This window comes from Salvelinus namaycush, chromosome 5, assembly GCF_016432855.1.
Source record: "Salvelinus namaycush isolate Seneca chromosome 5, SaNama_1.0, whole genome shotgun sequence".
NCBI classification, from domain to species: domain Eukaryota; kingdom Metazoa; phylum Chordata; class Actinopteri; order Salmoniformes; family Salmonidae; genus Salvelinus; species Salvelinus namaycush.
In genome coordinates this window covers 29,420,648-29,433,395 of record NC_052311.1, presented here as the reverse complement: position 1 = coordinate 29,433,395, position 12,748 = coordinate 29,420,648, and the positions used below count along the sequence as shown (strand labels likewise).

Here is a 12,748-nt window from a genome sequence, read left to right as displayed (position 1 = left end):
AGGAAAGGACTAAGCACACACCCCTGTGGGGCCCCCGTGATTGCTAAGCAATGTCATGAAACTAAAATACCAGTCACAATATCACATTACCAAAGTTTGTTTGGTGGAATGATAGATTTAGTCAATTATGGAGCCTCTAATTTCCTCTTCAGAATATTGAGTATGCCCAAAGGGTCAATTGTATAAATACATTAAGTAATCTATAAGCAATGTGGAGTTGAAAGTTCTACAAAATCTACAGTATTTATTCTAAATTCAAGCCCAGTTTTTTACCACTAGATGACAGCATTGATTCACTAGAGAAGGACCAATGGTACTATACCAGTTACATATACACATAACAGTGCTACTGGCATAAATTATATTTCTACCCCCCTTTTGCCCTCAGAACAGCCTCAATTCATCGGGTCATGGACTCTATAATATGACGAAAGCATTTCAAAGGGATGCTGGCCCATGTTGACGTTGACTCCAATGTTTCCAACAGTTGTGTCAAGTTGGTTTGATGTCCTTTGGGTGGTGGACCATTCTTGATACACATCGGAAACTGTTGAGTGTGAAAAACCCAGCAGCGTTGCAGTTCTTGACACAACCGGTGCAACTGGCACCTACTACCATATTCTGTTCAAAGGCACTTAACTTTTGTCTTGCCCAATCACCCTCTGAATGACACACATACACAAATGTCTTAAGGCTTAAAAAAATCTTTCTTCTACATGTCTCCTCCCCTTCATCTACACTTATTTAAGTGGATTTAACAAGTGACATCAATAAAGGATCATAGCTTTCACCTGGATTCACCTGGTCAGTCTATGTCACGGAAAGAACAGGTGTTCCTAATGTTTTGTACACTCAATCACAGAATTTAAGCTCTGCTATTCAGTTGAATTAAAATGACGTGCACACACACAACACACTCATCCAAGCACGCACGCACACACACACAAGCCCTCTGCCCCCTCCACATCATAGAATTAGGAATTAAAATACTAGAATGGACATGAACCTTCTTATGACGGGGTCAAAGGTCAGCCATTTTGTCAGGGAGTTGGTCAACGATGGTTTGCCAGTGCTGTGATAAGATATGGTGTAAAACAATGTATGTTTGTTAACTAGCTAGCAAGACAGCTTTAGTTGAATGATGCCATACATTTTTCAAATTAACTGCCAATATGTCAACATTCAATTCAAACAATGCAGTCAATCCACAGTCATACAATAAATGAGGTAAAGAAGTCAATACAACAAAGACCAGTGGGGGATAGAAGAAGGACACCAGGTTACACACATTCAACAAATTTGATCGAACAAAGTGGATATTCCTCAAATCCGTCATGATTTATGTTTTGTAACAGGCCCACAATGTGGTTACTAAAGTCAGGTGTGGATGTATTTGGCTGTTTTCACTGCTTAACATTTTGAAGTAGTCCCTTTTCAGGTTTAGAAGAAGTGACTGCTAAATGCTAAGTCCCATATAAGTTGGTAACATAGCTAACAAAGAGAAATTGGTGATGGTAGCAGGGACGGATAACCGAACGGGCACGCTGGGCATGTGGCCCGGGGGCCCCCAACCTCCAGGGGGACCCCAACCAAAAAAACAGAAACATATGAACAAATAACAGTGAAATGCTTACTTACAGGCTTTTCCCAACAATGCAGAGAGAAATAATAGAAAAATAATAACACAAGGAATAAATACACAATGAGTATTGATAACTTGGCTGTATACACAGGGTAGCAGTACCAAGTTGATGTGCAAAATGACAAAATGTTTCGAATTGCAGGAAATTTGCTTTAAAGCTGCACAATTATCATTCAGCCTCATGTCAAAATGTGTAGAAGATTATAAAACTGCACATTTTACTCTCTGCCCCATCATAAAATGTGTTAAAATGCAGGAAGTTAGCTGTTTTCTGGAGGTAGGTGCCCTGGGGCCTCAAATGCGGTAGGCCGGCCATGGTTGGTAGTCAAAGTCGTTTTTAACTGTAATGCAGTTGATGACATGAACATGTATTGGGGTTGACATACATACAGGCATTGTACACCAATTTTTACTTCAACATAGTGTGAAATGCACAAAAAACAATATCCTAAATGTAAGCACATTTTGCTGGGGGTCAATGAGGAAATTCAGGATCTTTCCACAACAGCATCTTTCCCCCACGCGTTTCCATGGCATATTTCCAAGAAAAGAAGAATTGAGACATTTATGGTCTGTTTACATATATTTTATGGAGACAATTGGTATGAAACCCTAATAAACGGTATCTATAACGATATATCACAATATTTTAAGGTGACAATATTTCTATTACACAATTTGTGATATATCGCATGACTTACTATTATTTTCTTCCTTAAGTAAAATCAGGAAATGCATCACCTATGCCTCTTCTGCCATTCATTCCAATTAGACTGGTTTTGGATTTCTCCCTGAGCACAATGGCTGCCATTTTTACCCCATTCTGGAACTTTGAGGGTTGATGACATAGCCCCTCTTGTAATTTAATAGGATCTCTATGCTCCACATACTCTAAGATTCCATTCCAATTTCCCCTCTGCCCTGATACCCATATTACAGAGATTAAATGACACAGCAGTTTGCTAGGCAGTCTGCCTCCAGAATGGCTTCAGTACAATATAAACACCAATTCATCACTATCTGTCTGCAATCAGAGCTGTAATCTGGAAAGGCATCCGGCCTTGTGTTCAGTGTTCTTGTCAGAAAAGTTACATTTTTCCAAACGCAACAGATTCTCTATCATCCAGGGTCAGAGTGATCGCAGAGTAATATCATTCTGCAACATCCGACAGGTAAGAGAAGGAAACTCATAAGACCTGATTTATTTCTGCTGTAGCCTATATGTTGTTCTGTGTGTACAGTAGATATTAAAAGTCCAGAAGAAACTGTAACCTACAATATCACTTCTGGTAACTCCATAGCTTCAGGTAGAGGTTGGCTGACCATGCCTGCATGGCGTCTGTGTGTGCAGTTGTGCCTGGTCATTGAGGAGGCAGAGAAAGAAAAGAAAGAAAAGAAAGAAAGAAAGAAAGAAAGAAAGAAAGAAAGAAAGAAAGAAAGAAAGAAAGAGAGAGAGAGAGAGAGAGAGAGAGAGAGAGAGAGAGAGAGAGAGAGAGAGAGAGAGAGAGAGAGAGAGAGAGAGAGAGTGTGTGTGTGTGTGTAAGGGTTATGGCGAGAGCAACCCCACACAGATGCCATCAGGTCCGCTCTGCTCCACTTTCCATCTGTGGCAATCTGCTAGAGGGGGGCTGAGTGATGGAGGGATGGAGGAGGGAGAGGATGGAAGGAAAGAGTGATGTTGTGGTGTTCAAGGGCGTCACTGTGCTTGACACAACCCGAACAGAAGGGAAGGGCTGCTGCTTTGGGGGTGCCACACGCCACACCTGCTCTGTCACTAATGTCAGATTCAGTTTAGTCCCGATTCCCAGAAGACTGTGAGAGCAGACATACACAGTACAGTCATTGGAGCAGACAGAGATGGCTCTACCAGTGAAAAGGCCCTGGCCTTATCCATTAGCAGGACAAACACAAAAACGGACCTTGGATCATTGCTCAGGGGGAACCATATTGATAGCTCTGACTCAGAATTTCCCATTGAATGGTGGAGATCACACACCCCTGATGCCTCAATGTGGCAAATTATGAAACCATAGCTAGTTCTTCAGTCTAATTGCCATCACCATGGTTTATTAAGCCTTGACCCGCCTCTTTCTTGAGCAACCAGGTCACCCGTGATACAAGTCAGTATTCGACGTCCATCCATATCTGAGGACATCGGGAGATGACGTGGAAACCGGCCACTAGGGGCAACAGTGAGCGCTGTTGCCTTCAGGTAGGTTTTCCAAACTTTAACCCTTACCTTAACCATTCAGAGTTAATGCCTAACCTTAAGATTTCGGAGTTAATGCCTAAACGTAACCTTAAACACTTCGAAATTTGATGTTTCAGAAACATAGACGAACGTCTAATTCTGATGTTGGACTGAGAGAGCTAGTTTTCTTAAGATCAAAGACTGCGTAAACGGAGCTGTGCAAATACATCTTGAATTACTTTGATATTTATTTGACTCGTAATCTCTGGCGTTATAGAAAAGGGCCCCATTAATGCTTGGCAATTTTTTTTCTCCCTCTGACAACTTCATGTCCCATTTGGAGGGTAAAGACGCAGCTCTCAGAGAGCCAGGGAAAACCTTTGAACCCCTCTGAGGGAATTAAGCAGAAGTTTTATTTTCCCCATGCTAATCTGTGACTCACTGTCTCTCTCCACCACATTCAGAGAGGGGATCATAATCGTCAGCACTTAAATAACTAGCATCCCCGCTAAATACACATCTTCTTATTAAGCTGCCGCGTGTGTGTGTTTGTGAGCAAATCTGGCAGCGTCTGGCTAGTATCTTTTGTGTGCTGCTGCTGCTGCTTCTGCTAGGAAATGCTAAGATTTGGGGCGCCCATAGCCGGGGCTTTGCTGTGTGTTTTCCATCTAATCTCTGAGTCTACATTCTTGTCACACTCTCTACCACTCCCTCTTTCTCCTCTCTCCGTCCTCCTCAGAGGCAGACAGGAGATTTACGGATCTGCACCCAAATATCAAGTGGATTAATCAGGAATGGAGAGCGGGAGCGGCATAAATATCAATGAGAGGTGGTGAGACGAGAGGAGGTACCTGCTCTTCTCCATGTCCACACTCTGTAGAGCTATTAAGAGTTTATTAATGTGCTGGATTAACCCAATAACCTCTATTTAAAGAAGATGGGACATGCAGTCTATCTTAATGATGGATTTCATGGGGGTCAATCCTAAAGGGAATTGGGAGCCGGGGAAACAATGCCCGCCTCCACCGCTGAGTGACATGGGGCGAAAGCCAATCACCTTTCACCTATGAGGGATCTCTAGAGAGTTACTGTCCACCCTCTTGTACAGAAACCGTTTGGTGTGCTTAGTGGGGATATAGAGGCCCAAACTGCTTAAACGTTGCAGGTTGAAGTTAAATATATAGAATGGGCCATTTATGCTATGTTAACCTTTACCTTTACCTTTCACCAACCAAGCACGTCCCTAATACAACGTCCTGTACTGCAACGGCAGATTAGTTATTTCTGAATATTAACATTAGAGTAAAGAGAGAGAGAGAGAGAGCAATGAATAGTACGTCTTATTTAGGAGGAACAATCAAGCCCCCTCAGCTAATGAATATGACAATTGCATGAGGGGCTGGTTTGACAACTGTCAACATGCCCTGTCAAGCCTAGCCTAGTGGTTGATGCTATCTCAACACCTCTCGTTGATAACGCCTGCTGCCTAGTCCCTCGGGGGAAGCAGACACATTACCATATGTTCCTATCATCCTGAAAGCATCCCTGGAGCTTCTGGAGTGTCTTTGTTTGGCTTCGTGTCTGCAAGGGGAAATAGTAGGAAACAAATAGCGTTCAGCCATTTCAAACCATCTGCATCCACCCAGCCCATGGCATATCAGTTCTCTGAGAACCCATTTCCTGGGAGAATTGGTTGTGTGTGCATCAATATTACAGTTCTGGATAAGACGGTTTAGTCTTGGTGCGGGTCGTATTTTGAAAGTTTTCCGCTTCTATGACGTTCACTGAACAAGAGACCAGGGCCCAGATGACTTTAGGTCCAGACATTGATCTAAGGTCAGTATTGTGCGTTTTCCCAAATGGATTTGAGAAGGGAAGACTGACCCTAGATCTGTGCCTCATGTGTAGTGTTTATTCATAGCTATATCAATCCACACCATCAGCCACAGATCACAGCCCTAACCAAGTCAGAAATCACTATGACAAAGCCACAATCATAACAGACTCAGAGAGATACAATGATAGGAAGTAGAGGACAGAAGAGATGGAGCAAGATGGAGAGGGAAAGAGACTGAGAAATTGATTTCCCTCCAGCTGCATGAATCACATTGAGTACAAAAAGAACATTATCAAATCAATAGATTTAATATAGCGTGTTAGATGAAGACAAAGGCATGTCTGATGAGGGGAGTTAACTTTGACTGATGGCACTGGGACACATCAATATAGTCCATTTGCCTTTGGAGGAAGGATAAGCTATGTAGAACGCAATAACACAACTCCGAAAACCCCTATACGACTTGTTATAGGCATAAATGTGAGGCTCATGTATGCGTGAGCGTGTGAGTGAGGGACTGAGTGAGTGAGTACGTGTCATATGCATGCCTACACGCACACTCATTTTGACGATGCAGCTGTGATTGGGTATGTCTGCAGGAATGTCTGTGTGTACGTGTGTGTGTATGTGTATGTGTGTGTTTACAGCGCCTTTAGAAAGTATTTATACCCCTTGACTTATTCCAAATGTTGTTGTGTTACAGCCTGAATTCAAAATGAATTTCTTACCCAACCATCTACACACAATACGCCATAATGACAAAGTGAAACATGTTTTTAGAAATGTTTGCCACATTTGTTGAAAATGAAATACAGAAACCTTTGGCAGAGATTACAGCCGTGAGTCTTTCTGGGTAAGTCTCGAGGAATTTTGCACACCTGGATTGTACAATATTTGCACATTTAATTGTTTTAATTATTCAAGCTCTGTCGAGCTGGATGTTGGATCATTGCTAGACAGCAATCAATGTTCAAGTCATGCCATAGATTTTCAAGCCAAAACAAGTCAAAACTGTAACTAGGTCACTCGGAAACATTCAATGTCGTAAGCGACTACAGTGTATATTTGGCCTTGTGTTTTAGGTTATTGTCCTGCTGAAAGGTGCATTTCTCTCCCAGGGTCTATTGGAAAGCAGACTGAACCAGGTTTCCTCTAGGATTTTGCCTGTGCTTAGCTCTATTCTGTTTATTTTATCGTTTGCTCCAAAATAGTGCTTTGTATTCAGGACATACATCTAATTTCTTTGCCACATTTTTTACAGTTTTACTTTAGTGCCTTATTGCAAACAGGAAGCATATTCTGTACCGGCTTCCTTCTTTTCACTCTGTCATTGAGATTAGTATTGAAGATTAACTACAATGTTGTTGATCTATCCGTCAGTTTTCTCTTATAACATCCATTCAACTTTGTTACTGTTTTAAAGTCACCATTGGCTTCATGTTGAAATACCTGAGCGGTTTCCTTCCTCTCTGGTAACTCAGTTTGGTACGCCTGTATCTTTGTGTGACTCGGTGTATTAATACACCATCCAAAGTGTAATTAATCACCATGCTCAAAGGGATATTCAGTCTCTGCTTGTTTTCTTTTTACCCATCTACCAATAGGTGTCCTTCTTTGCAAGATATTGGAAAACCTCTCTGGTCTTTGTGGTTGAATCTGTGTTTGAAATTCACTGCTCGACTGAGGGACATTACAGATAATTGTATGTGTGGGGGGTACAGAGATAATGTAGTCATTCAAAAATCATGTTTAACACTATTATTGCACACAGAATAAGTCCATGCAATTATTATGTGACTTGTTAAGCAAATTCTTGCAGCTTTTCATTTTTAATTAGTTAGTAAAAATATCTAAAAACATAATTCCACTTTGACATTATGGGGTATTGTGTGTAGACCAGTGACACAAAATCTCAATTGAATCTATTTTAAATTCAGGCTGTAACACAGCAAAATGTGGTAAAAGTCAAGGGGTGTGAATTTCTGAAGGCACTGTATGTTTGTGCGTCCAGCACAAATTACAACATTTAAATAAGACGCACACAAAGAGAAAGTACAGGACAGGACAGACTTAAATTTATTCAGACAAACATTGTGGAACTGTTACAATAAAATAAAGGTATTTTCAGCCCATAACATCAACATTCCATTATAACTTCAGAAGGGGGAAAATAAGACACTCTAAAACTCACTGCACTATGCTTCTATGGAAAGAGCTTCTGGAGTCTAGCTACATTAAGGACAATCGATTTACACACCTCAGTCTGCAACTGGACAAAGCCACAGTGCCTTCACACGGCAATATATTACCCTTTAACATTAGTCATTTTTTCTCTTTACAAAGTAAAAAATATATAGAATTAACAAAGAAGACTTTTGCAAACATGGCCATTTATGTGTGTGTTTGAACTAGCGTCGTAAAACTGTATCGTGTGTGTGTGTGTGTGTGTGTGTGTGTGAGTGAGTGTGTGTGCGCTTGTACACTCCCCTACGTATTTATTTGGACAATTCCATCATTTTGGATTTCAAATCAAATGTGTTATATGCGGCGACATTACAGAATGACACATTTTATTTGACGGTATTTTCATACATATCAGTTTTACTGTTTAAAAATGTGTCACTGGTCTAAAAATGAACGCACTTTATGTATATAGTCCCCCCATTTGAAAGTGTCATAAGTATTTGGACAAATTCAACGGGAATAATGATGTGAGAAAGCTTGAGATGCACAAAGATTATACCCCCAACACATGCTATCCTCCATTACTAATAACAGGGGACGTTAGCATTTTTTTTGGGGGGGGGGGTATGATATTTACACCTATGTAACTTTCTCACTCATCATTATTCATTCATGATTATACGTAATCACGGTAGCATCCACGTTAATGTAGCGTTTAGCGTTTAGAAACATATTCTCTTCTAATTTACAATAAAAGTGACTCCAAGATGACACAATACATTATTTACCATTCATTTCTATTGAGCACAACATAACACGAAACACAACCAAAGTCAACCGCCAAATGCATCCAACAAACCTGGGGCTTGAGTGCTAGGAACATGGGACCAAATACCAAACTTTTGACTAAATCTCATACACTACAAGTGAATTTGTCCAAATACTTATGCCATTTTCAAATGGGGGGGACTATATACATAGCATACTTACATTTCTGAACAGTAAAATAGATGTGGATGAAAATGGCCTAAAATAAAAGCTGACATTTTGTACTGTCGCCACATATAAAACATTTGATGTCAAATCCAAATAGCGAGTATTGAGCCAAACTAAACATTTTAGCTTCACTGTCCAAATAAATACATAGGGGAGTGTATGTGCGTGTGTGTATCTGAGGACATTTCAGCAACAGCAAAGGACCTTGGGATTGCATGTAATTCCGCTTCTGTAGACGTTTGAGTGACTAGGGCCAAACAGAGGGAGGGTTACTCAGCTATGTACACAAGCAGGCCAGGCAAGCGAGGGACAGCAGTGACATCAGGACAGGGCAAGGGTCAGTTATGACATCATGAGAGGGCAAAGGTCAAGGGCAAGTTGATTGCAGAATCAAAAGAAGAGGCCTTACACTGCTACAGCAAGAGATGACTTAATACACACGTGTTACAAGTATGTTACAGTCTGTGTGTGTGTGTGTGTGTGTGTGTGTGTGTGTGTGTGTGTGTGTGTGTGTGTGTGTGTTCGCGTATGTGTATTGTGTTAGCGGGAGGTTTATTGTCTCTCTGGCTGATATACACACAGAGGTCAGAGTTGAAGATGCAAAGGGACAAAACACAAAAGGGTCATCATGCATGCTATTGACGTGATAAACAAACAACCAATCAATATCAGGGTCAGAGGTCACTGTGATGCAGTGATCAGTTGTGACTAGATGAGTTAATGTTGTGATCTGAAAGGACCAACCGATTGATTAATGGACAGAGGGAGAAATCACCCATCAGTTTTTAGTAAATACACAGATATACTGTATATGAGCGTGGGCATGAGAGAAAGGGATAAGGAGTGGACTGAAGAAGGGAGAAAAGGGAGCGCAATAAGGACAGAGACCAAAAATGGAGGATGGGGATTAGAGAAAGGGAGAGAGATTTGAGGGAAGGAGAAAAAAAAGCCCCGAACCCAAAAGCATCACTTTCATCCCGAGTTCCTCTTCCTGTCCCCAGATTTCCCAGGCTCCTCTGGGAGAAGAATGAGATGAAAGGCCGACTCAACGGGTGTCGACTCCGAACTATAAAAACCAAAATAAGGGAAATTAGATGAATGAGAGGAGCGAGAGGAGCGAGAGGAGCGCCACGGCTGTAAAACTCACTCATGCATTCCACCAGCGTGAAAAACAGAGCGCAGAGAGAGATAGTGAGAGAGAGGGGAGAGGGAGCGAGAGAAAGAGGGAAAATAAGCGAGTGACAGAAAGAAAGTAAAGATGTGCGAGAGAGAGAGAGGGAGGGGGGAGTGAGAGGCTGTGAGAGAGGTAGCAGAGGAAGAGAGCGAGAGAGTGAGATTTGTAAAGTGAGCAAGCAGGGTTTGGTCGTGATAGACTGTTTTCTAATTAGCTGTGTGCCTGCCTGGAACTACACTTGGAAAACATCAGTGTTGCTGAAGAGTAGAAGAGCTCAGACGTCTATTCTGTAGAGCTGTTGTTTGTGCTATATGGACCAAAGTGTCAATCACAAAAGACTCTCACACGTGAATAAAAAATCTGTTCAAGATCGCTTCCCACTGGCCGAAGCACGCAAAAGCAATGTATCATTACGCTGCATCACAAGCCCAATGAAGCATATAGTGCCCGGCTCAGACCTGTGAATATATGCGTCCAACCATCCAAGGCCTGTCATTATCAAAGTGAAATGTCACTAAGCATTGTGTGTGTGTGCTTATACTGTACCAGTGTAACGCTTATAACTGTTCATAAGCCCGTCTTATGGGTTACGCCTATCTCATCTGGGTCTGTGGGGTAGATACATTACGATAACTGACCTCACTTGACTGCAACCCGAAATATTCTGAAATAAAGCAGGAACTAATTTAAAATAGAAGCTATACTATAGCTAGAATATTTCACTTCTTATGTCAACAATACAAACCAATGGCTACAGAAATCAAACTCTACGACAAACAAAACTATCATGGTAAAACATTATTTTTTAAACTCCTGCTGCTTTTAGTAACAAAAAAAATCAAAGCAAACCGTTAAAATGAAAGAAAAATATATTTGTCCGTCTCAAAAGCTGCAGGCTGGTTTGTGGAGGTTTGAAAAAGGTCAGAGTAATGGCGCCTGGGTACTTTGTAGGATTTCTCTGATCTGAAATTCCACAGACAAAGTGCTCGTCTCCAACCTGAACCAAAGTACAAAACTGTTTAAAAAAAAAAATTATCATCAAATTAATGGAAAAACAATATATATGTTTTGAACTTTCAAGCTGAAGACAGAGGTTGCTATTCAGTTAGTGGCTCACAACGTAGTTTTAAACTTCTAAAAGCTACATTAGAGGAGGTTTGCACGGTAATAAGAGAAAGAGAGCGCTGCAGCAGCGAATGTGGGCATTGTCACCAAATAAACCAAACTAAATGTGTATACTCTGGGTTACATATCTGGCTACCCAAACATGTCTTCAGCATGGGGCGTAGTAGGGGAACATGCAAAAAAAACACAATCACTCTTGCTGATTCTAGGACATCCTGGAACATTCAATAACAGCCAGAACAATATTCTCAAGCAAAGAGCCTATAGAGTATTCTGGAACCCGAGAATATGGTATTCTAGAACATGAGGAGGGAGGACACGAGTGAAACACAAACAGGAGAACAGCCTCTGACAGAAGGGCCAGGGAACGGAACATACTGTAGAATCTCGCCTTCCTGTTATGAATGTATTTACATCAATGTGTCTATGGCCTCAAAGACAGACACAAAACTCCCAGAAACACAGGCAGATAAAGAGAGAGAAAGGGGAGATGAGAGAGCAAGAGAGAGAGAACGAGGCTATAGCAATCGGTGTCAGTCAAATATTGAAGGGTTTGGGGACAGTTGAAGCAAAGGGAAACACAATAAAATAGTCTTTGTTTGAATTTAATAGGTCTCCATTATCTGAAGGAGAGTAGGAGGTGGACACGTTATATAAAGGTTGAGTAGGACGGGATTAACGAAGAGAAAGCTTCAATGAAGGTATGAACAAGAGGAAGGAAAAGTCAGTTGGACATGGACTGATGCTGAGGGGTAGGGGGTGGGACGAAGGAGATGCTGGAATGGCTTCAGGTCTGTGCAGAGTTAACGGGAGTCCCTGGTTGGTTGATAGGAGAGCAGGTGGGGGCAGAGCTACCAGACGTAGCCAATCTCGTCATCTTTGTCATCTTCCTCGTCCTCGTCATCCTCGATGGCCCCTCTGGGATGGATCCGGCCCCGCCTCTGCTTCTGCCGGCTCCTCCCACTCCGAGGTGGCTCCTCCTCCTGGTCGTCAAGGAGAAGGACACCACCCCCGCTGCCAAAATCCCCCGATGTCTCTTGGTCCTCCTCTACACAGAGACAGGGAGATAGACAGGTTAGAGACAAAGACAGAGAGACAGACAGGTTAGATATTGAGACAGACAGATAGGTAACAAAGAGAGAGACAGGTAGGCAGGCAGAGAGTCAGAAACTGAAAGACAGAGAAAGAGAGACAAAATACGGCTGAGAAAGGCAGACAGACCGACAGCCAGACCTACAGACAGACTGACAGACAGACCGACAAACAAGCAGACAAACAAACCAATCCACATACAGCTTCCTTTAATCGAGACGTGCTATTCCGACAGCACAATGCACGATGAGTGTAAATAACGTCCTCTTCTTCCAGTGGTCCGTGTGAGCCTGAGCTCTACTTTATCCCAGCTCACCATCTCAAAGCATGAAACCTTTCAAAGGAACACTGTTGAATCCCAAATACATGAGCAGCGAATCAGAGGTAGCCAGAGACATTCAGCTATAGATAGATAAGACTTCACAGGCTGTTCTCAGGTCTGTCTGGGTGATTACACAGCTTCTATTAGCAGCAGGGTTTACCACACCAACGTTCAGTCTGGCAATT

The 12,748-nt window shown here is 42.0% G+C and overlaps 1 protein-coding gene across 1 annotated transcript in view; it reads right to left on the bottom strand.

Annotated features, from left to right (window-relative positions):
- Positions 1-11,608: 11,608 nt before the first annotated feature.
- The window catches only part of spock1 (SPARC (osteonectin), cwcv and kazal like domains proteoglycan 1), a 254,755-nt gene continuing 253,615 nt past the window's right edge, over positions 11,609-12,748 (bottom strand). The window contains exon 12 of the mRNA XM_038992558.1: positions 11,609-12,197. Within this exon, the coding sequence (XP_038848486.1) occupies positions 12,001-12,197 (197 nt within the window). The 3' untranslated portion in view covers positions 11,609-12,000. The remainder of the gene's footprint in view (positions 12,198-12,748) is intronic.